The sequence below is a fragment of the Mastigoproctus giganteus genome, chromosome 9 (assembly GCF_048544385.1).
Source record: "Mastigoproctus giganteus isolate SK-2022 chromosome 9, ASM4854438v1, whole genome shotgun sequence".
Taxonomy (NCBI): domain Eukaryota; kingdom Metazoa; phylum Arthropoda; class Arachnida; order Uropygi; family Thelyphonidae; genus Mastigoproctus; species Mastigoproctus giganteus.
Genome location: NC_143583.1, coordinates 193,961,084 through 193,987,365, shown reverse-complemented (window position 1 = coordinate 193,987,365; position 26,282 = coordinate 193,961,084). Strand labels below are relative to the sequence as shown.

Below are 26,282 nucleotides of genomic sequence, written 5' to 3'. Positions count from 1 at the left end.
TTTTTTGAAAAACAAAAAAAATCAAAGTTTTATGTTTAAAACAACTCAGCTTCACCCTTATATTTACATAAATATATAATAATAACTTTATTTATCATCAGTTTCCTATACATATGTAGAACAAATAATTTGACCAGTTCCAGAGGGTTGTTTTGCGGACCCCCTGGAACTGGTCTACGTACCCCACTTTGGGAACCGCTGATATAAAGGGAGACAGCAAAGGAAGTAAGCAAACCCTTAGCCATAATTATGAGAGCATTCTTGGATTCAGGGGAGGTCCTTGCAGACTGGAGATGTGCAAATGTATTCTCAATTCACAAAGGGGATCAAAGGGTGATACAAGTAATTACAGACCTATTAGTTTAACTTCTGTTCCAGGGAAAATGTTGGAATCACTGGTTAAAGAAGTAATGTAGGATCATCTAGATGAGGCTGCGATCATGTTTCAGACAGCATGGGATTTTAAGGGAAAATCTTGTCTGACCAATTTGACTGGATACTATGATGTGGTCACAAAAGAACTGGATTAAGAAAATAATTCTGATATTATATACTTGGAATTTAGGAAAGCTTTTGATACTGTTGCACATAAAAGATTTTTGCACAAATTGGAGCAGTGTGCCATTAAGGGCAATTTGCTGCTATGGATAAACGGATGGTTGTGTGGGAAAAGACAGAGAGTGGTATTCAGTGGACACTGCTCTTTGTGGACTAATGTTATTAGTGGAGTCTCCCAGAGTTCAGTTTTGGCCCCATTGTTGTTTTCTATATTTATCAGTGATATTGATGAAGGCATATCAGGCTTAATATTTATGTTTGCAGGTGATACAAAGGTTGACATGGTGCTTAATGCTATGGCAACAGGATCTAGAAAAGTTAGGCAGATGGGCTGAGAAATGGCAGTTGAAGTTTAACACTGACAAATACAGAGTACTGCATATGGGTAGCAGTAACTCCAGAGTAACATATCAGCTGTGGGGTACTATACTCAGGGTAGGAAAAATGAAAAAGACCTCTGGGTAATTGTTTAGTCAGATATGAAGTTCTTGGACAGTGCAGACATGCTGCCAGACAGGTTTTGTCAGTGATATACAGGAATTTTTCTAGAAGGGATAAGGAGGTGATTATCCTATTGTATAAGGCAATGGTCAATCAACATATCGAATACTGCATACAGGTCTGGAGGTCTCATTTTAGGGAAGATGTAGAGCTGCTGGAATGAGTATAGAGAAGGGCAGTGAGTTTGGTGAACGGGAATAAAGGGGTGCTCTTACCAAGAAAGGCTTCAGTTCTACAAATTGCAGCATATGGAGACTTGGCTGCAAGGTGATCTGATTGAGTTGTTTAATTCTTTGAATGGATTGAGCAAGCTCACTGCTGATGGGATTCTTCCTTTTGCTTTCTAGACTGTGCATGTAAGGGCACAAATTCAAATTGAGGAAGGATGGTTAGACAAACTATTGAAGGGAATGAATATGTGAAATGGAGAATTTTTTGATTTTGACTGATTCTGTATAAGCTTGCTTTTTTTATATCCATTCACTGTTCAACTTAACTTGCAGAACTAAATTATCCCTCTTCATTTATTCCTTTTTACTTCCATTCTTTGAAACAACTTTCCTTCACATGTATTTCCCAAAAATTTCAATCTGCAGAAACTGAAGTCCGGTACGAGCAAGTATATTTTGTCTTCTCAACCCATATATGTTACTGTAGTATGACAGTTTCTTATACCTTTTTGTTTTGGGATTGGCTTAAAAAAAAAAAATAAAGTTTATTGTTCAAATTTTGGATTGCTCTAATCATTTCAGACAAATTAGGACAAAAATTATTTTTGTCCTAACTTTTGAATGCACTTTTTTGGTTTATAACTAATTATTTTTGAAATCCAGTTTCATGTGTGAACTTTTCAATAAGTTGTGGAAATATTTTTGCTTTCTAGTTTGAGAAGGCAGTATCCTCCATTTTCTTTAGCCGAGCTTCAACTTTGGATTGATGCAGGTCGCTTGGATCCAACGCAACCAATTGATCTAACGGCTTTATGCATCTCACAGCGTTTTAAAATGGATCCATTAGAGAGGCACTTTGGAGTTCATCTGACAGACGAGGTAATAAATTAACTTCATACAAAGCAAAAATATTAAATTAAATCCCAAATCTAATTTTGAAAATTGATTTTCTAAAATTATATGCTTTAATCAGATAAAATAATCAGTCTCTCTGCGTTGATGTAATTTTTATCAGCTGACAATATTATTTTATTTAATAATTCACCTGAGTACATGTCACTGCAAAGTAATTGAAAAACATTTTCAATTACTTTACAGTAATATGGCAGATAGGTACGACTATCTACCATATTAATGTAAAATATATTATCAAAAGTATTGATGCACTGGTAGTTGAAAATTTGGCTTTTAATTCCAAAACCTAATGTATAGTAGGCCCATTTTTTGCTGACCTCTTAGGTATATTTTATAGTTGCTTCTAGTATGTTTTGGCCAGAAACTGCCTCTTATTTCTTCTGCAAAGTAGCTGCCAAATTGAGTGTAGAAGAAGGCAGTTTTTGCAGTAGACTAATCTTGCAACATTTGCCATTACTACTACCAGCAGCAAAACAGCTGAAATGTCAGTCAAGATAATTTGCCAATTTTTTGCATATCTTGTTTTATTTTTTTTTAACAAAGCTAATCTGATATTAATTTTTTAAATAGCATAAGAACTAAACAGAGCATTTTAAGATCAACCGATGCAACAGTCAGTGTTTTCTCTTGAATTTTAGATTTGAAAAATCAAATTTATCTGGTAATGTTTATTTATTTTTATTAAGTGACATTTAACTCAAAAATAGCTAATGCAAATTCATTCAAATGAAAGCAATTTCAGATTTTTTTCCTGTAAAAATATCTTATAAAATTAGTTAATCCTTTAACCATGTCCAGTTGCAAAAATTATAATAATTATTTCAACATGCATCATGAAAAACATTACAACCAATATAAAGTACAAATTGCCTGAGATGAATCAAAACAATTTAAAGAATAATTTAATGGAAGTAAAAAATATTAGCAGTTAAATTAATAATAATAAAGACACAATGGCTACCTCATATACTTGGGCTTGTGTTTGTTGTAACCTTTTCTGAGCAGCTTGGTGCTGTGGATTTGGTTGCCTAGGAGGCTCTGCATTGATGTAATTTTTATCAGCTAACAATATTTTATTCAATCATTCACCTGATTAAGCACATATCACTGCAAAGTAATTGAAAAACATTTTTGATTACTTTACATTAATATGACAGATAGGTATGACTATCTGTCATATTAATGTAAAATATATTATCAAAAGTGTTGACGCACTGGTAGTTGAAAATTTGGCTTTTAATTCCAAAACTTAATATATAGTAGGCCCATTTTTTGCTGACCTCTTAGGTATATTTTATAGTTGCTTCCAGTATGTTTTGGCCAGAAACTGCCTCTTATTTCTTCTGCAAAGTAGCTGCCAAATTGAGTGTAGAAGAAGGCAGTTTTTGCAGTAGACTAATCCTGTGCTGCAGTTCATCCCATGGGTATTTATTGGAGTTGAGGTCCAAGTTCTGCACAATTCATTTCAACTTTTCGACACAAACTATTCGTTTATGATTCTTGTTGTATGACATGAGACCCTATGCATATCAGAATGATATGCATAGGGTCTGTTTCTGTAATTCTGCTATAGTGTAGGTGGTGCGTAATTATCTAAAGCATCCAAGTATGGAATAGGTGCTATAGTTTCAGACACTACCACTAGCAGACCAAGTCAGAACTAACTGAAACAGTCTCATAATGTCACACCACCTACTTCATGTTTGAGATGTGTTATCCCTACAAACTTCATGATTGAGATGTGCTATTCTGGTTGGAAGCATTTCTCTGGGCAATCTCCACACTCAGACAAATTTTAGAATGAAATCGAGGTTCAGTACTTTATAGTACTTAGTGACATTGTTATATCCCACGAATGACAGAAACAACACTATTCCAGTGCTATTTCATACTGCTTTCAGAGCTGCTGTGCTTAATCAGTCCCATAAAACTAGAGAACTGAGTGAATCTGCACTAAGTGGAGATGCTTATTTCCTTAAGATATAATATAGCTTTAACTTTTTGTCCTGAGTAGCACATTTGGCTAATTTTAAGGCTGCAGCTGCCTTATGTAACAATGTTAAATGTAATAGGAACATTTAGCATGTTCACTGCTTCCACATTAAAATATTCAGCTTTGGATTTTTAATCCACTTTGAAGGGAACTACCCTACTTTTAGAACTTTTTCATCCAATTTTAGAGAAGGAGAACCAGATATTTTTGTTAAGTAACCTTCACTGGAGGCATTAGCATTAGCATTAGTAGAGGCATTTGATGCAAGAAAGCAAGCTTATGCAGCATCAGCCAAAAAAAAAAAAAAACCACTCCCACTTCACCCCTCTGTTCGTTCAAAATACCTGTCCAGCTGAGCCTTAAACTTATTTAGGCTATCAACATCCACGACAAGGGATGGAAGTCTGTTCCACCAACCAACCACTCGCTGGCTAAAGGCAAATTTCTGCACGTCTATCCTACATCTGTCTTTCCTCAATTTGAATTTATGCCCTCTCAGGTGATTATTCTGAGCTAGAGGAAGAATCCCATCAGCATTGAGCATGCTCAAACCATTCAATGCTTTATCCACCTCTATCAGATCACCTCGCTGGTGCCTAGTCTCCAGACACTGTAATTTGCAAAACTTAAGCCTTTCTTCGTAAGAGCACCCCTTTGTTCCATTCACTAATCTTGTTGCCCTTCTTTGTACTCGTTCCAGCAGCTCTACATCCTTCTTGAAATGAGGCCTCCAGGCCTGTATACAGTACTCTAGGTGTGGCCTGACCATTGCCTTATACAAGGGAATAATCACCGCCTTATCCCTGCTAGAAAAATTCCTATATATCATTGACAATACACCATGAGCTACTCTTGCAGCCCGTCTGCACTGCTCAGAGAACTTCATATCTGCCTGCACAACCACCCCCAGGTCCCTTTCATTCTCTACCACTGTCAGTGTAATACCACAGAGTTGATACGTTGCTCTGGGGTTGCTGTTTCCCCTGTGTAGTACTTTACATTTGTCAATGTTAAACTTCATTTGCCACCTCTCAGCCCATCTGCTCAACCTTTCCAGATCCTGTTGCAGCAGCATAGTGTCAGTAGTGTCCTTGACAACCCTGCCAACCTTTGTATCATCTGCAAACTTGGACATTAAGCTTGATATACCATCATCAATATCATTTATAAATACAGAAAACAATAATGGACCCAACACTGAGCCCTGAGGGACTCCACTAATAACATTAGTCCACGATACGATGAGCAGTGTCCATTGATTACCACTCTCTGTCTTCTCCCCCTCAACCACCCCTTTATCCATAGCAGCAATTTGCCTCCAATGTCACACTGCTCCAATTTGTGTAGCAGTCTTCCATGTGCAACAGTATCAAAAGCCTTTCTAAGATCCAAGTATATAATATCAAAGTTATTCCCTGCATCCAGTTCTTTTGTGACTGCATCATAGTATCCAATCAAGTTGGTCAGGCAAGACTTCCCCTTAACAAAACCATGCTGTGTCTGAGCTATAACTGAAGTCTTGTCTAAATGATCCTGCAGTGCTTCTTTAACCAGTGCCTCCATTAATTTTCCTGGAACAGAAGTTAAGCTCACAGGTCTATAATTACTTGTGTCAGCCTTTGATCCTCCTTTGTGAATTGGGGTCACATTTGCACATTTCCAGTCTATGGGTACCTCCCCTGAGTCCAAGGAAGCTCTCATAATTATGGCTAAGGGTTTGCTTACTTCCTTTGCTGCCTCCTTTAATATAACTGGATAGATCCCATCCACCCCGGGTGCCTTTCTTGTGTTTATCTTCAACAGTTTCTCCTCCACTTTACTCCCAGTTATTTCAAGATTCTGTAGCTTACTGCTAGAGTTGAATACACCTCTGGCATTCCCCTTGCTGAATAACTCCTCATGTGTGAATGTCGATGCAAAATATTCATTTAGTTTGTTAGCTACCTGAGCAGGATCATCAACAGTTGACCCATCAATATCAAGTGGACCAATCTGATTCATCCCCTTCCTTCTAGAGTTTACATAAATAAAGAACTCTTTGCTGTTTTTCTTTGCATCCCTTGCCAAGGATTTCTCGTAATCTGCCTTCGCCTGCCTAACCACCTTTGTAACTTGGTTGCATATCAACTTGTATCTATCATAGGCTTCTGTGTCATGTGTTAATTTGTAAGTATCCCATGCATTTTTCTTCTCTGCCATATGTCTCATTAGTTCATCTGATACCCACTTAGGCCTAAACCTTGAACAATATTTCTTAGTTGGTATGTAAAGCCTAGTAGCTTCCAAGATAAGTTCTTGGAATGCTTCCCATTTTGAATTTGCTGTTGGTAACATCATCAGTTGGTCCCACTGTATAGAATTTAAATACTGTCTCAGTCCATCGTAGTCGCCTTTACGGAAGCAATAACCCTTCCCTTTACCCCTAATGGTAGTTACCTCTTTCAGTAAATCCCACTTCAGCACACTGTGATCACTGCCACCTAGTGGTTCATTTATCTGCAGATTCTTAATGCATGAAGAATCACTGCTGATAATCAAATCAAGAGTATTCCTCCCTCTAGTTGCCTCCCGAACATGCTGATGTAGAAAACAATCATCCAATAAATCCACAAAAGCCCTGCTAGTGTGTGAATAACCAGCCCCCAAATTCCAGTCAATATCTGGGAAATTAAAATCTCCCATTATAAGACTCTCTGATTTACTGGCCCACTCTATTTCCCTGTACAGTTCCTTATTATACTCATCAGAGTCATTAGGCCTATAGCACACTCCTACTCTCAATTTTGATCTCCCAATGCTTATGTCACACCAAACTGACTCAACACTGCACTGTCCAGCGATGTCGACTGGCTTCACTTCCTTGGTTTTTATGTGTTTCTTAACTAATAGCATAACCCCTCCCCCCTTCCTATCCTGTTTATCCTTTCTGTAGACGTTGTACTCCCCAAATTGCAGTTCTGCATCCCTTATATCTGTGTGACACCACGTCTCTGATATCCCAACAATATCTACCTTTGATGTTTTGAGCAATACCTCAAATTCATCAAATTTATTTACTAAACTCCTAGCATTGGTGTACACGCAAGTATACCTGCACCTGTTTCTATTCTTAGCTACCCTAACACAACCCATGTGTTTACTTGTACCGCAATGGCTCCCAGCAGTCTCTGAAATACCATGCATCTTGTTTTTCAGGCTTCTGCTCATTCTAATAGAAGCAGTGCAAGAATCTCTTTCACCTCTGCCAGTGGCTACTGTCAATCTATTGGTCTTTGTCTCCCCCCAAGCTAGCAGTTTTCCGACCCACCTAACACTGCCTCGATAGCATCAGCAAATATTCTTGCACCCTTTCTATTTAAGTGTATCTCATCCCTGTAGAAGCAATCTCTCCTGTTAACAAGTACAGTCCAGGCTGAAAAAAATTCTACCCCTTGAGCCTTGCACAATCTTTCCAGGGCCGAATTGATCGACAAGGCTCTCATCATATACTCCCTCCTATCGTGTCTGGGCAGAATTGCAGACACTTTCAAATTCAACCCTAATTCTCGGCTTTTGTTCAACAGTGACCTGTACTTGTTAAGTAATTCTGCCGGTCTCCTACTCTTAATAATAATAATAATAATAATATTATTAGTGCCAACGTGTACAACTATATCACCTTTTGTGCCCTTAAAAGATGATATTCGCTCTACAACATCATCAACCTTTGCCCCTGGCAGACATACCCTGGTCCTGTTCCACCTATCTTTTTTTTACAAAGCATGTTCCCCGTTTCCCTGACAATAGAGTCACCAACAACTACTAGTTCCTTCGGGACCAGCGCATTCTGCTTTGGGGGTTGTCTCTGTGTCACGCGATGCCCAAGTGCAAGCTCTGGCGTTGATGTGGGCAGCTGAGAGCTTGATGGGCCCCTCAATTTAGTTTCTTCGAGGGCATCCACCCTGTCCTTCAAGCTCTCATATAGGCCCACAAGAACGCCGAGTTGTTGCCTGATATCGATACACTCCTTGCATCGCGCACACACAAAGACATCCCCCTTGGCAGTATCATGTCCCGTACCCAATTGCTCTGCAAACATCAAGCAAACAGTGCATTTTATAAGGCTGTGAGTCAGAGGACAACTGCACCCCTCAGTTCTGCTCTGAGCCACAGCGCTTCCATTAGCTTGAGCCTTTTGCTTTGCTGCTCTGGTCTGAGTCATGATTCTATTAATTTATTAATTAATTATAATTAATTATGTTATGTTATTAATTATGTTAAATATAATTAATTATATTACGTTTGTAATCTAAGTCGTTATATGTATTTATTTAAACGTACAATTTAACTGCTAACGAAGTTCAAGTAACACTATCTAGTACGGCATACAACTATCGTATCACAATGGCGGGAAAATTACGAACGGTAGCGGAGTTGAAACACGTGGAAACCTTTACCGATACTTTTATGCAATTACAAGGCCGAGTAAAGAATAAATACACCAAGTTAATCCGAAAATCACAAAATAATGTTATACTACTAAATTTAAATCAAAAGTTGATTTTTGATTTAAATTTTAGAGAAGGAGAACCAGATATTTTTGTTAAGTAACCTTCACTGGAGGCTGATTAATTCATAGTATCTCTGCCCTTTTCAATCCAGAGTGACTCAGTTCTGTGGATGTCAATCCTGGTTTATAGAGTTTGTTGAAAAAAGTCAGCAGCAAAAGTGTTCAACTTGTTAGCAGTTTTGTAAAATTTTGTAATATCAGCAGATGTGTGGATTTGCCAAACACCCAAATAATTCCGAAACTTATTGCACTGATATTTACAAATATTTCTCATTGAATTTTTTTCCTCATAGGATTTTTTAATTTTATAAAAAACTAGATGTACTTGGCATAACATACGCCATCAGCATCATATCTTCAAGGTTATTAATTAAATATCAGCACATTTTATTTATTCATTCATAAATTTCATTATAAACACAATTAATTTTCATTCCTTTCAGATACAACACTTAATGAGTCCATTGATCTAACTCTTGATCCAACATATAGTTGCCCATGACTGAATACAGATTTTGGAAGGTATGAGCATATTCTTTCAAAAGTCTGTCCGTGTGACTTGTTGATGGTCATTGAAAATACTAAACATATAGGAAACTGCCTTCTTTTGAATTTGAAAGGCATATTTGTATCAGATTGAATGAGAACAGCATCTAAGTTCAGTCTGTCTATTACGTGAGTCTCTATGATGTGTCTTTGTAGACTTGTAATTATCAGTCTTGTTCCATTGCAGTCCCCTTGATGCCATAAAATTCCATAGTAGCATGATTACAGCACCCACTTTCAGTTTTAGCTCGTGAGGAGGCATTCCTGTTGGTATTAACCTGTTGATGAATTCTTCAGGGCATGCCAGATGCCCACTTGGTTCATCGTTTTCTACAGTATCCACACTTTTGTAAACAGTCACTTCTCCGGGAATATGGTCTAATTCTTTGTTCAGTTCCAAAGAATCCTCATTTGTACCACAGAGTATTGCTTTACCTTTGAGTTGCTGAGCTGTAACAGTGTTGAAGTTAAGTTAATGTCACCATAGAGTTGTTCTACAGGGTCTTGTGTGTTTGAAAAAACAGGCTGTAGGCAAACTTGTAGTTGCACCACTTCTTCCATTGTCTACCTGTAATAGCGAGTCTGAAAATTCCTTCTCACTTGCTATTGTTTGCATATTGTGTAAGTTTCAGTACACAGAATTGGATCCACTTTATACAACTGGCAACTGTGAGAGACTTGAGCCTTGTAATATCACTCGTAGGACTTGCCTGAATTCTCTGCCTAGTAGTATAACTTCCCTTCCAAAAGACTTGTCTAATCTTGTCAGATTGCACAGTAGTCTGTCTACTGCTTGAAAGGAGCGAATCTAAGTCATTGGTGCTTAGTTTCACACTATCAGTTTTGATTGTAGAAGTGCATTAGCTTCCTCTGTGTTTGGTTTTAAATTGCATGTTGAAATTGCATTTAGAAGCAGCGGTATCTTGAACATAAAGTGAACAATTCTGCCTCCTGCTAACAGAGTTGCTGCAAGACCTGTACACTCAACAAAAGTAACACTATCTCCATTGCCTCTTATGGTGTATAGTATAGTTGAGTAAAGAAATTTGTTTCCAGTTCCAGCCTGACCATCTAAAAAAACCAGTTATGATTAGTGTTTGCTTTTGAAACTGTTGCACATGGAAGACTATTGTACAAATTGGAGCAGAATGGTGTTAAGGGTAAGTTGCTACAATGGATAAAAGAATGGTTAAGTGGGAGAAGACAGAGGGTGGTAATCAATGGGTGCTGCTCTTTGTGGACTAATGTTATTAGTGGAGTCCCACAGGGTTCGGTGTTGGGTCCACTGTTGTTTTGTATATTTATCAATTATATCGATGAAGGTATATCAGGCTTAATGTCGAAGTTTGCAGATGATACAAAGGTTGGCAGGGTTGTTAATGACAGTAATGGCAGTGTGCTACTGCAACAGGATCTAGATAATTTGGGCAGATGAGCTGACAAGTGGCAACTGAAATTTAACCTCGACAAATGCAAGGTACTGCATATGGGTAGAAGTAACCCCAGAGAAATGTACCAACTGTGTGGTACTACACTTAAGGTGGTAGAAAATGAAAAAGACCTGGGAGTAATTGTGCAGTCAGATATGAAGTTTTCTGAGCAATGCAGACAGGCTGCCAGGGCAGGTCATGGGGTTTTGTCAATGATATATAGGAATTTTGCTAGCAGGGAGAAGGAGGTGATTGTCCCTTTGTATAAGGCAATGGTCAGATTACGCCTTGAGTACTGCGTACAGTTCTGGAGGCCTCATTTAAGGAAGAATGTAGATTTACTTGAGCGTGTACAGAGAAGGGCAACAAGATTGGTGAGGGGAATGAACAGAATGAACAGAGAGGCTTAAGTTCTGCAAATTGCAGTGGCTGGAGACTAGGCACCTGCGCGGTGATCTGATTGAGGTATATAAGGCCTTGAATGGGTTGAGCACGCTGAATTCTGATGGGATCCTTCCACTTGTTCAGATTATGAACCTAAGGGGGCATAAATTCAAATTAAGAAAAGACAGATGTAGAATAGATGTGTGGAAATTTGCCTTTAGCCAGCGGGTGAATAATTGCTGGAACAAACTTCCATCTGTCGTGGAAGTTGACGGGTTAAATAAATTTAAGGAGGAACTGGACAGGCATTTGGAGGGAATGGTGTGTTTTTTTTTTTTTTTTTGGCTGATGCTGCATAAGCTCATACACTTGCTTTCTTGCATCACATGCCACTACTACTACTACTTATTGTATATGATGTCAAGAATAATGTCAAATGCCATTTTTTTTTCATTATTTAATTTTTCTGTATTTGTGATCACTTTGGCTTGTTCTTCCAAAACATCAAATGATTGCCAATGCAGAGGTGCTGTCATCATTTCAACAGCTGATAGATGCACTTTTCAAAGGCTCAAATTGTAATTTTTCAACATTTTGTTTATTTCTGCAAGAGCATAGAGAGGTCCAGTTTCTTCAGAATAAAGTCTTCTGAAAAATTCGCTCATGCCCTGCTTATATCTTTCCCCATAGTTCAGGTACATCTTCAGGTTTTCCAAATCCACATATCATTGCAAACAGTAACCGTATATAACTTGGTGCACGTGCCTTGATTGCCTCAGAAAGTGAGTTGTGCCTTACCCTGTCTCCGTTCAAAAGTCCATGTTCTCTGCAAGCTTGCTGAAATGTTTCACAGAGTTGTCCATTGACTGTTTGCAAATGCTCAAAACTTGTAACTCTGTAACTTGTAAGAAGCATGCATAGATAGTAGTGATCACTGTCTTGAACACTTACAGTAGGCATACATCCAACAACACCATCCCCACCTCTTTGCCTACGTTTGCATTTGCCTGAATTTTTTTCTCAAATAACTAGTACAGTGGTTTTCAACCGGGGTGCCGCAACAACATTCCAGGGGTGCCACATAATTTTGGTTTAAGTTACTTTAACTTATTATTAGTTTTTAATTTATATGTTTATTTCATTATAAAAAGATGTACAGTATCTTTTTAATTTTGTGGTAATCTATAATTGATGTTACTTAGTACTTCTATATAAAGAATAAAATTATATACTGTATATATATAATTTATGAAATGTAATTTTTATAATTATTATTGTAATAAATATCATCATATAACACACACACACACACACACACACACACACACACACACACACACACACACACACACACACACACACAGAATTGGATCTAACAAGCAGAAAATTACTTAGGGGTGCTGAAAAATAAAATAAATTACTTAGGGGTGCTGTTATTAAAAAAAGATTGAAACCACTGACCTAGTACTTTGGTAGCTCAGCATAATTTAATAGTGTTGCTTGCACATTTGTTCTGTTTAATAGCCTGGACTGTACTTGTTAACAGGAGAGATTGCTTCTACAGGGATGGGATACACTTAAATAGAAAGGGTGCAAGAATATTTGCTGATGCTATCGAGGCAGTGTTAGGTGGGTCGGAAAACTGCTAGCTTGGGGGGATACAAAGACAAATAGATTAATAGTAGCCACTGGCAGAGGTGAAAGAGATTCTTGCACTGCTTCTATTGGAATGAGCAGAAGCCTGAAAAACAAGATTCAGGATATTTCAAAGACTGCTGGGAGTCATTGCGGTACAAGTAAACACGTGGGTTGTGTTAGGGTAGGTAAGAATAGAAATAGGTGCATGTATACTTGTGTGTACACCAATGCTAGGAGTTTAGTAAATAAATTTGATGAATTTGAGGTATTGCTCAAAACATCAAAGGCAGATATTGTTGGGATATCAGAGACTTGGTGTCACACAGATATAAGGAATGCAGAACTGGAATTTGAGGAATACAACGTCTACAGAAAGGATAGACTGGATAAGAAGGGAGGAGGGGTTATGCTATTAGTTAAGAAATACATAAAATCCAAGGAAGTGAAGCCAGTGGACATCGCTGGACAGTGCAGTGTCGAGTCAGTTTGGTGTGACATAAGCATTGGGAGATCAAAATTGAGAGTAGGAGTGCGCTATAGGCCTAATGACTCTGATGAGTATAATAAGAAACTGTACAGGGAAATGGAGTGGGCCAGTAAATCAGAGAGTCTTATAATGGGAGATTTTAATTTCCCAGATATTGATTGGAATTTGGGGGCTGGTCACTCACACACTAGCAAGGCTTTTGTGGATTTATTGGATGATTGTTTTCTACATCAGCATGTTCTGGAGGCAACTAGAGGGAGGAATACTCTTGATTTGATTATCAGCAGTGATTCTTCATGCATTAAGAATCTGCAGATAAATGAACCACTAGGTGGCAGTGATCAGTGTGCTGAAGTGGGATTTACTCAAAGAGGTAACTACCATTAGGAGTAAAGGGAAGGGTTATTGCTTTCGTAAAGACGACTACGATAGACTGAGACAGTATTTAAATTCTATACAGTGGGACCAACCGATGATGTTACCAACAGCAAATTCAAAATGGGAAGCATTCAAAGAACTTATCTTGGAAGCTACTAGGCTTTACATACCAACTAAGAAATATTGTTCAAGGTTTAGGCCTAAATGGATGTCAGATGAACTGATGAGGCATATGGCAGAGAAGAAACATGCATGGGATACATACAAATTAACACATGACACAGAAGCCTATGAGAGATACAAGTTGATCTGTAACCAAATTACAAAGGAGGTTAGGCAGGCGAAGGCAGATTACGAGAAATCTTTGGCAAGGGATGCAAAGAAAAACAGCAAAGAGTTCTTTACTTATGTAAACTCTAGAAGGAAGGGGATGAATCAGATTGGTCCACTTGATATTGATGGGTCAACTTGATGATCCTGCTCAGGTAGCTAACAAACTAAATGAATATTTTGCATCGACATTCACACATGAGGAGTTATTTAGCGAGGGGAAAGCCAGAGGTGTATTCAACTCTAGCAGTAAGCTAGAGAATCTTGTAATAACTGAGAGTAAAGTGGAGGAGAAATTGTTGAAGATAAACACAAGAGAGGCACCCGGGGTGGATGGGATCTATCCAGTTATATTAAAGGAGGCAGCAGAGGAAGTAAGCAAACCCTTAGCCATAATTATGAGAGCTTCCTTGGACTCAGGGGAGGTACCCACAGACTGGAGATGTGCAAATGTGACCCCAATTCACAAAGGAGGATCAAAGGCTGACACAAGTAATTATAGACCTGTGAGTTTAACTTCTGTTCCAGGAAAATTAATGGAGGCACTAGTTAAAGAAGCACTACAGGATCATTTAGACAAGACTTTAGTTATAGCTCGGACACAGCATGGTTTTGTTAAGGGGAAGTCTTGCCTGACCAATTTGACTGGATACTATGATGCAGTCACAAAGGAACAGGATGCAGGGAATAACTTTGATATTATATACTTGGATCTTAGAAAGGCTTTTGATACTGTTGCACATGGACGACTGCTGCACAAATTGGAGCAGTGTGACATTGGAGGCAAATTGCTGCTGTGGATAAAGGGGTGGCTGAGGGGGGAGAAGACAGAGAGTGGTAATCAATGGACACTGCTCATCGTATCGTGGACTAATGTTATTAGTGGAGTCCCTCAGGGCTCAGTGTTGGGTCCATTATTGTTTTCTGTATTCATAAATGATATTGATGATGGTATATCAAGCTTAATGTCGAAGTTTGCAGACGATACAAAGGTAGGCAGGGTTGCCAAGGACACTACTGACACTATGCTGCTGCAACAGGATCTGGAAAGGTTGAGCAGATGGGCTGAGAGGTGGCAAATGAAGTTTAACATTGACAAATGTAAAGTACTACACATGGGAAACAGCAACGCCAGAGCAACGTATCAACTCTGTGGTACTACACTGACAGTGGTAGAGAATGAAAGGGACCTGGGGGTGGTTGTGCAGGCAGATATGAAGTTCTCTGAGCAGTGCAGACGGGCTGCAAGAGTAGCTCATGGTGTATTGTCAATGATATATAGGAATTTTTCTAGCAGGGATAAGGAGGTGATTATTCCCTTGTATAAGGCAATGGTCAGGCCACACCTAGAGTACTGTATACAGGTCATGAGGCCTCATTTCAAGAAGGATGTAGAGCTGCTGGAACGAGTACAGAGAAGGGCAACAAGATTAGTGAATGGAACAAAGGGGTGCTTTTACGAAGAAAGGCTTAAGTTTTGCAAATTACAGTGTCTGGAGACTAGGCACCAGCGAGGTGATCTGATAGAGGTGCATAAAGCATTGAATGGTTTGAGCATGCTCAATGCTGATGGGATTCTTCCTCTCGCTCAGAATAATCACCTGAGAGGGCATAAATTCAAATTGAGGAAAGACAGATGTAGGATAGATGTGCGGAAATTTGCCTTTAGCCAGCGAGTGGTTGGTTGGTGGAACAGACTTCCATCCCTTGTCGTGGAAGTTGATAGCCTAAATAAGTTTAAGGCTCAGCTGGACAGGTATTTTGAACGAACAGAGGGGTGAAGTGGAAGTGGTTTTTTTTTTTTTTTGGCTGATGCTGCATAAGCTTGCTTTCTTGCATCAAATGCCTCTACTAATGCTAATGCTAATAGGCATAATGGCACATCACTTCTGTTTTTTGACTTATGTTTCACTGTCACTGAACCTGTTAAGTAGTAATTCAATTAGATTAATCCCTCTTATACCACATTAAATAATTGCTGAGACTATAGCATGTTATATTTTGCAGGTAACTGTCACTGTTTCCAAAATCCATCCACTGGGTGTCAAGTTATTACATGCAGATGGATGGTATTCTGCATTGCACTTTGCAGAACTGAAGCTTTCTTGGTAAGAGCACTGTTTTGTCCCCCCACCATTCTCGTCACTCTTCTCAGCACCCATTCAAGAAGATCTACATCCTTCCTAAATTCAGGCCTCCAGACCTCTATTCAGTACTCGAGATGTGGCCTAACCATACCCTTATATAATGGGATAACCACCCCCTTATCCCTGCTAGCAAAATTCCATTGATAAACCTCATGAACTGCCTGGAAGCCTGTCTGCCCTGCTCAGAGAACTTCATATTTAATATAAATGCCATATTTCCATAGTGATTTTCATTTGGCTAGTTTTCAGAGTTTTCAGAGAATGTGTGAACTTAACTGAATAAATGAAAAATACCAGCTTAAAATATGGCAAGCTATTTGTTACTAGTCAATATCTTTTTGACATTGACCAGTAATAAATCATTTAAGCTTAATCTTATAACAATGTATTGATTAGTTTTTTCTCATTATTAAAAGCAGGTTATTGGAGTTCATGAGCGTAATGGCTTCGCTGCTGAAATTTACTTACTGGTACACTCTCCAGACTGCCTTGGTCTTGGGGTGTTTATCATCCCTTCCCGCTGTTTTTAAATAGGAAAACTACTTCTACAGACAGTGCATGTTATCAGTAGTAGCAGTAGAAGTTTTCCTATTATAAAGACCATAAGACTGAGGCAGTCTGGAGGGTGTACCCATAAGTAAATTTCAGTCCACTCATGATCCAATAAGATGCTTTTAATAATGAGAAAAAAACTACTAATCAATACATCATTATCGACTTCTACTGCCACTACCGATAACATGCACCATCTGTTTACTGAGAATGCAGGGAGAAATTGCTGTAGTGGGAAACTCGTTTCCCACTACAGCAATTTCCAAAGTAAAATTTCCAAAGTTTCCTGTGGTTCTCGTGTTGGCTTTTTTTAGCTTAGCCTAATCAACATAAATAAATTAAACAAAACAGTATCATAATGTAATATTATCAACTGAATGACCGTAATTTAAAAAAATAACAAAAAGAAGAAAGAAAAGGAGGCTCAATAGCACATTTCTGTCTGTCTGAAAAGATATTGATCCCTGTATATATGGTAACCACCTGTCAACTGTGTAATGTGACCACTTTTAATGAGTTACATTGGTTTTTCAAGCTTTTTAAAGTTGAAAACATTTACGAGGAATTTAAAAATAGTAACATCTAATTATCTAGACTCCCAAAAAATTGCAAGTCCATGCAATTAGAAAAATTTTTACAGCTAATTAGCACAAAACCAGTATCAAGGCAACTTACCATTAAGGTGAAGTATGCTCCCTGCCATTACATAAAGCCTTTTTTGTTCTTACAGTGTCCCTAACTTGCCAACAGATTGTATTTCTTTTGTTACTTAAAAAAAAAAAAAAAAAAAAGGAGCTGAACTAAGAGTGGTTTTATTCTATGCTACAATAGTATCATTACAGTAATTTACAGCATGAGAATCATGGGATTGTCAGTTGTTATCTAAAAGATTTGTAATTCAGTGATAATTTTGATGGAGAATAAGTTTTTCAGCCACACAGTTCTCACATGAAGCATTAGGCTAACATAATCCATTCACTCATTCACATTCTATAAACAGTTCTAAACAATGAAGCGACTTTTAGAGGAATTACCATCCAAACAGTAAACAAATAAAACATATACAACAATTTTACAATTTGTGTTTCATTATCACCTGAGATTCCAAGTAATTGAAAAGAATTAACACTAAAGAAAAAGGAAGAAATCATAATGGTGAGTTAAACAGAAAAGCAAGAAAAACCATCATTCATGAAATTAATAAAGCAACTCTACTCTTGTTCAATAAAATGTGTGTTAAGTGATCCCACATTTTTGTTCATTTAATTTCCAAATCAGGCCTCTGTTTTCAATAGAATTAAACATTAACTGAATAGAAAGTTTTAAGAAGAGAAATTTAGTAGCCCTAAAACCATTGTGTAGTGAATGAAATAAATTGTCACAAAGAAGAGTTTACTGAAAGGATTTTGAATTTTCAAGAAAGTAGAATTTTTTTTAATGCAGATGAGTGTGGACTCCTGTGTTAAGCAGTGCCCAGTAAGACACTAGCAACAAGAATTAACAAATTTAAAATTGAGAAACTTTCTAAAAAGAGACTCGCTCTTTTGTTAGCTTTTTGTGATATTGGTAAGAAGTAGCCACCAATTGTGATCAGGAAGTCCAATAAACTTATATGTTTTAAAAACATATATGTAGACAACGTCAGTGATTTGGAGAGAAAATTAATTGGCATGGATTTCAGGTGATCAGCTCACCTGAAAACTGATGATTTGTTAAATGTGAGAGTAAAATATCCTCTGCTAAATTCAGCAGCAGTTTTGCAGCTCTTTCCTGAATGTGTCATATAAGAATTTTAAGGTATTCTACAGGAAGTTTCGGATAACTTCATTTGTTACAAAGTCATACAATACCATGGCTTTCTTGCACTATATGGTGAATACTATTACTGTTACTAATATACAATCTGTAACTGAATTTCAAAAACTAAAAACAACAAAAAAAACAGATGGGCAACTCGAATGGTGAGATTAGCAGAAGGACAACTGTATGAGGAAAGACTCCAATTATGTGGGCTATAGAGCTTTGCAACCAGGCACCTCAGAGGTGACCTGATTGATGTTTACAATGCTCTGAGAGGGATTAATAAAATGAATGAAGGTGGAATTCTGACTGATATAAAGAATTCCAGAACTAGCGATCATAAATTCAAATTACAGGGGTTGAGGTTTAGATCAAATTGTAAGAAGTTTTCTTTTAGCCAGCAAGTCATTGATTGTTGGAACAAGTTGCCTTCACAGGTAGTTAAAACTGATTGTTTGAATAAATTAAAAGGTCAACTGGATAGTTACCTGTGTGAAGAGGGAAGCTTATGATTTGTGTCAGTATATTTTAAATTTTGAAATGGTCAAAATCAAGAGAGAAGTATTAGGATAGAACTCTAAAAATTATTTTAAGTATGTCATTAATATTTGTTATTATTTTTATGACTATTTTTAAGGGTGTAGATGTTTTTAAAGCTAAGGTTAATATTGAAGTCCAGCATGCAGCTGAGCCAGTTATAGCTGCTGTGGAAAAAAATGGAGGAGTAATTACTACTGCATTTTATGATATGGAAAGTCTCTTTGCTGCTGTGAATCCTGAGAAGTTTTTCCAGAAAGGTTAGTTATTTTCAGACACTACCACAATGACTTTTAGTTTTTATTTGATAGTTTAACTCTTTTGGCCTGCATTTTTGTTTGCTGCATGAACACTGTTTTTTCATCAATAAATTTTTAAATTACATGTTAAAAGGAGGACAGTAAAGAAAGACTTTTACTGTAGCCCACCTAGTTTTGGGAATACGTATGGAAAATGCTACCAACAGGTCTAAGTAATGTACATTGGTATTACTAATATTATATTAAAGCAGGAATAAATTATAATGATAAAAAGTAAGAAACCAATATCATTATTTATATATTTTATTTATTTTAATATAATTTACGGCCACAGCCTTCTGGTATTTACTGTGGTAACTGTAAATACCAGATAACATTACAATATCACCTTCAGCACTGTACCAAGGCATGAAACAGTATGAACTGTTTGCCCCTGGCATTAAATTAGCTTGGCATGGCTCTGAGTACCAACATTTGTAACACCAACTTTAGACTTCATGTCTGTATTGAATATGTATTTCCAGATTGCAAACCCTAGAAATGGGTCTATGGACATTTCTCACTTTAGGAAGTATAATTGCTTTGCCAAAAAAATTTACTTCAACCTTTAATTGATGATACCTATCTTTAAAGGGAAGAAAATAAAAAAAATAAAACACACACTCTCTCTCTCTCTCTCTCTCTCTCTCTCTCTCTCTCTCTCTTAAAAAGTGTCCTTATTAACATGTCATGAACTTTATTTCTTTATTTTCTGTTTGTGTACATTATGGATGAAGAAAGGGTAATAAACAAAAACAACCACAGGTTTATTACAACCGAGGCTTTTTTCAACTGTTGAACCATAATCATAGCAATTATGTGTAACTTTGACTACAAAACAAAATTAATATCAGAAAGTAGGACATTTTTTAAAAATTTTCGAAAATATGGTTTTTCTCCTAAGTACAAAGAGATGGCACTGTTTGGACTGTGTATTACCTGTGACGTCGTTGCAACCATGAGATTTGTACAGAAGAAAATGAAATCCTGCAATAAAGTTAACAGTCAACCTATTTGGTACCATTTACCACTGGATAAGGACGAAATGGGTTATAACAAAAATGTATTATTAAAATGTTATGGAGTGTTAAAATAAATCTGAAAAAACTGTTAATTCAAAGCAAGCAAAAAAATCTGGATTCCATGTGTTAATGTGATTTTGTGTTAATGAAATAATTCAGTATTGGTCTTCTCCATAATTGTGAAAGTAATTTTGTTATACAACTTATGCAACCCATTATTTAACTCCATTGGTTGGATAATGCCTAACTCGAGAAACTGCATACACACATCCAAATCTCATCTGGGCTTACCTGATATCTGATCTCAATGTTGCGCATTTCCATATACAATCTGAGCTCCACACTTTTTCTGACATAAAAAAACTTAATGTGCTGCAATGTTACCACACTGCAGCACATAAGTCAGCCTTTGAAACCCCAAAAAATCATCTAAAATCTTGAGGTTGATTTATATGCCTTGTATAAATTGGAGGCACAAAAGACGTAACGGACAGCTATAGATCAGCGAGTTTGACTTCAGTGATCATGTAGTTTGTGATTAAACACACAATACAGGACCATCTTGTTAGTAACAGTAATTCTTAATGGATCACAGCATGGGTTCATGAAGGGAAATTTTGCCTGAACTGAACAGCCTGGTTAATTGTTATGGAGAAGTCATAAAGAGTTGATTATTATGATGAACTCGCAAAAAGTTAATTGTGATAAAGTCAGTCATGACCCTGAGTGCCAAGTGATAGTGACAAGCGATTCATAGTGTTCTTTGAAAGTAACATAGTCTTATTTTTGTCTTGTGATTTTCTTCTGTTTTGTTCACTTAAAGTGGTTTTTTCCCTAAAAAGTCTGAAGTAAGAACCCAAAAAGGGAATCCGCCTTTCTTTTTTTTTTTTTAGTATCTATATTAAATACTAACTTACTCTGCTAATTTTATAACTGCTTGTCACTGGTGGCACTGCTCCTGCCTCCATGTGGCGGGGTCAGTAACCTGGGAGAAGAAAGTCCCTCTCCCACGGCTAAAAGGAGTAAATATAGACACTCACATAACTTCCCACTATTAGAGCCAAAGAGCTCTCAACATGACAGCCACGAAACTGATTGTGACTTCTCACTGTCAGAAAGACTAAACTGATGCAAACAAGCAGGAATCTCTAGCTTTCCTGATCATCCATTCTCTGTCTTCACAACCTGTCAGCTTGCTGACAGGTTGTGAAGACAGGTTGTGTCAAAAAGCAGATAGATTCATCTTCCTCTTACAAAACCAAATAATGGAACATATTATCCAATGGAACTGTAGAGGTCTTTACAGTAACATCGATGAATACATGAATTAATTCAGCACTACAAAACTAATTCTTCCAAGGGAGTGATCAGTGAATGGGACCTATTAAACATTTCCGAGGAAGAAATAGTCCAGGAACTAAAGGACCAAAATGTAACTCAGGCCAAGAGAATCATGATGCGAAAAGACGGCACCTTAGTCCTAACACGTAGCATAATTTTAACCTTCAATTCACCGAATCTACCAGCCTCAGCCAAAGCAGGTTATTAAAACTGCCGTGTTCAGCCCTTTATCCTGAATCCTCTAAGATGCTACAAATGTCAGATGTTTAGTCACTCCCAGAGCATGCCTTGGAGATGCAACATGTCCAAACTGCAGTTGCAAAACTCATACTCAATCAAAATGCAGGGCACAGGCTCCACAGTGTCCTAATTGCAGGGACAATCATCCAGCATACTCCAAAGATTGTGATCTCTGGAAGTTAGGAAAAAAAATTCAAAAATACAAGACTGAAAATAAAGTATTTTTTCAAGAAGCTAGAAGACAAGTAAAATTAAGCATGCCAAAAAACACTTACACTTCAGCTACCCATAGTCATAAATCAGTAGCATGTCAGACAGAAGTGTCAGTCTCTTCGGACAAATTGATTATCGACTGAGCCTACATCTAAATCACAGTCAGTGGACCAAAGTAATACGCCACTCACAATTCTAACTCAAAACCTAATCCACAGTAAAGTGGCGGAAAAATTGCAAAAATCAGATCTTGTTGAGGTGAAGCAACCACAACCAACAAACGTGGATACCGATGATATGCCCAACCAAGAATTACATGCAGATGGTGATATAGAAGATAAAAATGATTCAGATGCCCCAATTTTCCCAGAAAAGAAAAATCTAAACCTGACCATTATAAACAACCCATGCATAAAAAGCAGATAGATATATCTTCCTCTTACAAAACCAAATAATGGAACATATTATCCAATGGAACTGTAGAGGTCTTTACAGTAACATCGATGAATACATTAATTAATTCAGCACTACAAAACTCTTGCAATGTGCTTGCAAGAAACTAATTTGACATCTCTGGTCTCAGTTTCAATCAAAAATTACATTGTATTCAGGTAAGACAGGGCTGACTCCAATAGCACCCATGGAGGAGTAGCAATACTTGTGGATTCAAACATCCCCTCCAGATGCATTCCATCCTTAGAAGCCATTGCCATGTGTGTTGTTAATGGTATTACTCTGACATTGGTTTCAATTTATCTTCTGCCTAATCATCAATATACTATTCAGGAACTCGAAGATCTTGTTATGCAGTTACCATCTCTACTTTGTTTACTAGGAGACTTTAATGCACATCATCCATTATGGGGTTCCCCACCTCAGACAGACGAGTTAAGCTTATCAAAATGCTGATCAACAGACAGAATTTGACGTTACTAAATACTGGATCTCCTACATATACAGTATACGTCTCCCTACAGGTTCAACATCTGCGATAGACCTTTCTGTTTGTTCCCCAATCCTCTTTCCAAGTATAGATTGGGTAACTCTGAGTGATCTTTATAGCAGTGACCATTAATCTGCAAAATTCAAACATCATATTCCTTCGCAACAGAAAATTCAATTAAATGGAAATTTTCATGGGCTGACTGGACAAAATACAGAACACACGTATCATTTGACAACGATATCATTCAGTTTGGTTCCATCAAAAGTGTTATCGAGCACATCAGAAATCAAATGCTGCTGCCATTCCTCAATATCAAATAAGAAATAGATCAAAAATAAATTACTGGTGGAATGAAGATTGTAACAATGCAAAAAAGAGAAAAACAAAGCATGGAACCTTTTTTTTTTTTTTTTTTTTGCAAATATCCAACCACATCCATCCAACAGACATTCTCTCAGATATGCCAGACAAGCTGTTCTTGCTACCTGGGAGTCTAAAACGCTGATGGAACTGATATTCGGGTGACACTCAAGTCAAGTGGACCCAATTTCGGCGAAGTCCGGACGCTCTGTGACAGCCAAATCCTCTGCTTGCACCTTCACGATGGTGGGACCGTTAGTAATCCTGGGTATAACCTTCATGCACAAGTACATGGTGGGTGACCACCCAGGTGTGAACCAACGTAAGCAGGGGTTGAGGTGTGGCGCCCACACCACATGGAGGAACTCTGCCCCTCTATGTTACCAGGCAGTACTAGGTGGTAGATGACTCTCATCAACCGGTGAAATACCACCACTTTGCTTATTGGAGGCTTGAAGTGGTGGAACCCATGTTTAGTCTCTAGAGCTAAGTTCCGGCCAACCCTTCCCTATCTCTTCCATCATGCAGTATGATTGATGATTTTTGAGGTTATGACGAATGTCGTGGCGAGATCCAATATTTCATACATTTCGAGGGTACAGCTCTAAAACGGTGTTCGCAGGCCGGCCGCTAGATAGTACACCGGACCAAACCTATTGGTAACTCTCTAGGAGGCTTCCGGATCAGCTAGTGTATAATCTTGCTACCTCTACTCTGCCAGATAGTGACTGGAGGGAGTCCGAGTAGTGTGTATGCGGGGAGCATTGTCGAGGCCACGTTATGTCAAGGATCTGGGTATATTCTTACCACATGTACGCCATATCCAAAAATTTCATTACTTCATACAGCATGTCCCACCCACTTTTTCTTACTATTGAATACACCATGAATTGTCAAAATAATAGAGCAAGCTTATCTGCGAAAAGATCTAAACCTCCCAAGGACTTCCTAATTCATTTCACAAATATACGTGGTCTGAATTCCAATCTCAACGATGTCCATTTCCACTTACAGTCTTCCAAACCCCATGTACTTTTTCTGACTGAATCTCAGTTATCAGTTGATTCAACTACTGCTCATCTCAGATGTCCAAATTATTTGCTGTATGATTCCTTTTGCCTCAAAGGTGGTATTTGTGCATATGTCCATTCTGATATTCCCTGTCAGAGACTTAGCAATTTGGAATATCCTCTCTTTGATCTTCTCTGGCTTAAAATCTCTCTACCTCATTGTGTAAAATTCATCTGTTGTCTCTACCGTTCTCCCAACTCCACTAATCACTTGGAGCTCTTTGACTTCCTCTCTTTGCAACTTGACTTTCTCCAGTCCAACTTTCCTAACAGTGAGGTAATTTTCCTTGGTGATTTTAACGTTCACAACTCCAGCTGGCTTCCGTTTTCTAGTCACACCGACCCAGCCGGTCGAGATGCTGAGGCTTTTGCAATTACTAATGACCTAGCACAGATTGTTCATTTACCTACAAGAATACCAGACAGTCCTAATCATACAGCGAATACGCTTGATCTTTTTCTCACAAACAACCCTTCTAAGTACAAGGTTGAAGTGAGAGGTCCTTTAGGCACTTCAGATCACAACTTGGTGATTGTCTCTTCTCCAATGGAACCTTTATCTCATGGCTATTCCCAACCTCGTATTGTTTGGCATTACAAGAATGCAAAATGGGATGATCTGCGAGACTTCTTTTCTTCGTTTCCTTGGTCTGATTACTGTTTCAAAACTTCTGATGTCAACGTTTGCTCAGATCGTGTCAGTGAAATTATTCTTGCAGGAATGGAATCCTTTATCCCACACTCCACTTTAAAATCTCGTCCTTTATCTAAACCTTGGTTTTCCAATAAATGTGCTAAGGCTGTCCAAGAGAAGAATGTTGCATATCGTAATTGGCTTCTTGCTAATTCTTCAGTTTCATTTTCTGCCTACACCAAAGCTCGCAACAATTGTAAAGCAGTTATTAATCAGTCCAAACTAGAGTTTGAACAGGCTAAGAGTAGAAAACTTGCTTCTTGCCCTAATGGTAGCCGAGCATTCTGGTCTCTTGCCAAAGCTATTGGCCGCAACTTTTGCCCATCTCTGCTCCCACCTCTGTCCAAACCAGATGGCTCTGTTGTCACTTCAGCCAAGGATAAAGCTGACCTGCTAGCATCCCATTGTTCTTCCAGCTCATGTATTAATGATCTTGGTAAAACACCTCCCACCATTCCTAACACGCTCCATTCAATGCCTCCTGTGGTCTTCCGTCAAAAGGATATCAGAAGGATTTTGATGAATCTTGATGCTAAGAAAGCTCCAGGTCCTGATGGTATTTCTCCACTTGTTCTCAAAACCTGTGCTCCTGAACTTACTCCTGTTCTTTGCTGCCTTTTTTCACTTTCTTATTCCAAAGGTGTTTTTCCTTCTGCTTGGAAATTTGCTCATATCCAGCCAGTTCCTAAAAAGGGTGACAAATCCCTCCCATCCAATTATCGTCCCATTGCAATCACTTCTACTCTTTCTAAAGTAATGGAGAAATCAATTAACCGCCAACTCTTAAACTACCTAGAAACCTTCCATCTGATCAATGATCGCCAGTATGGATTCTGTCAGTGTCGATCCACTGGTGATATTCTGGCTTATGTTACCCATTTATGGACTAATTCAATGGACAGGTTCGGTGAAACACAAGTAGTTGCTCTTGACATCTCAAAGGCTTTTGATCGTGTTTGGCATAAAGGTCTTCTAAACAAGCTTCCATCTTATGGTTTGCCAACTGTTTTTAGTAATTGGTTATCCAGTTTTCTCTCTGATCGCTCACTGAGGGTGATGGTAGATGGCTCTCTGTCTTCTAACTTCTCCACTAATGCCGGTGTTCCCCAAGGTTCAGTTCTTTCCCCCACTCTTTTCCATGACCTTCTTCCATTGACTGGAAATCCTATCCATAGTTTTGCC

The 26,282-nt window shown here is 38.0% G+C and overlaps 1 protein-coding gene across 1 annotated transcript in view; it reads left to right on the top strand.

Annotated features, from left to right (window-relative positions):
• mRpL15 (mitochondrial ribosomal protein L15) overlaps positions 1 to 26,282 on the top strand; it is an 86,847-nt gene that overhangs the window by 26,145 nt on the left and 34,420 nt on the right. Inside the window, 2 exon segments of the mRNA XM_090381110.1 lie at positions 1,943 to 2,108; positions 19,016 to 19,175. Of these exon segments, the coding sequence (XP_090237236.1) occupies positions 1,943 to 2,108; positions 19,016 to 19,175 (326 nt within the window).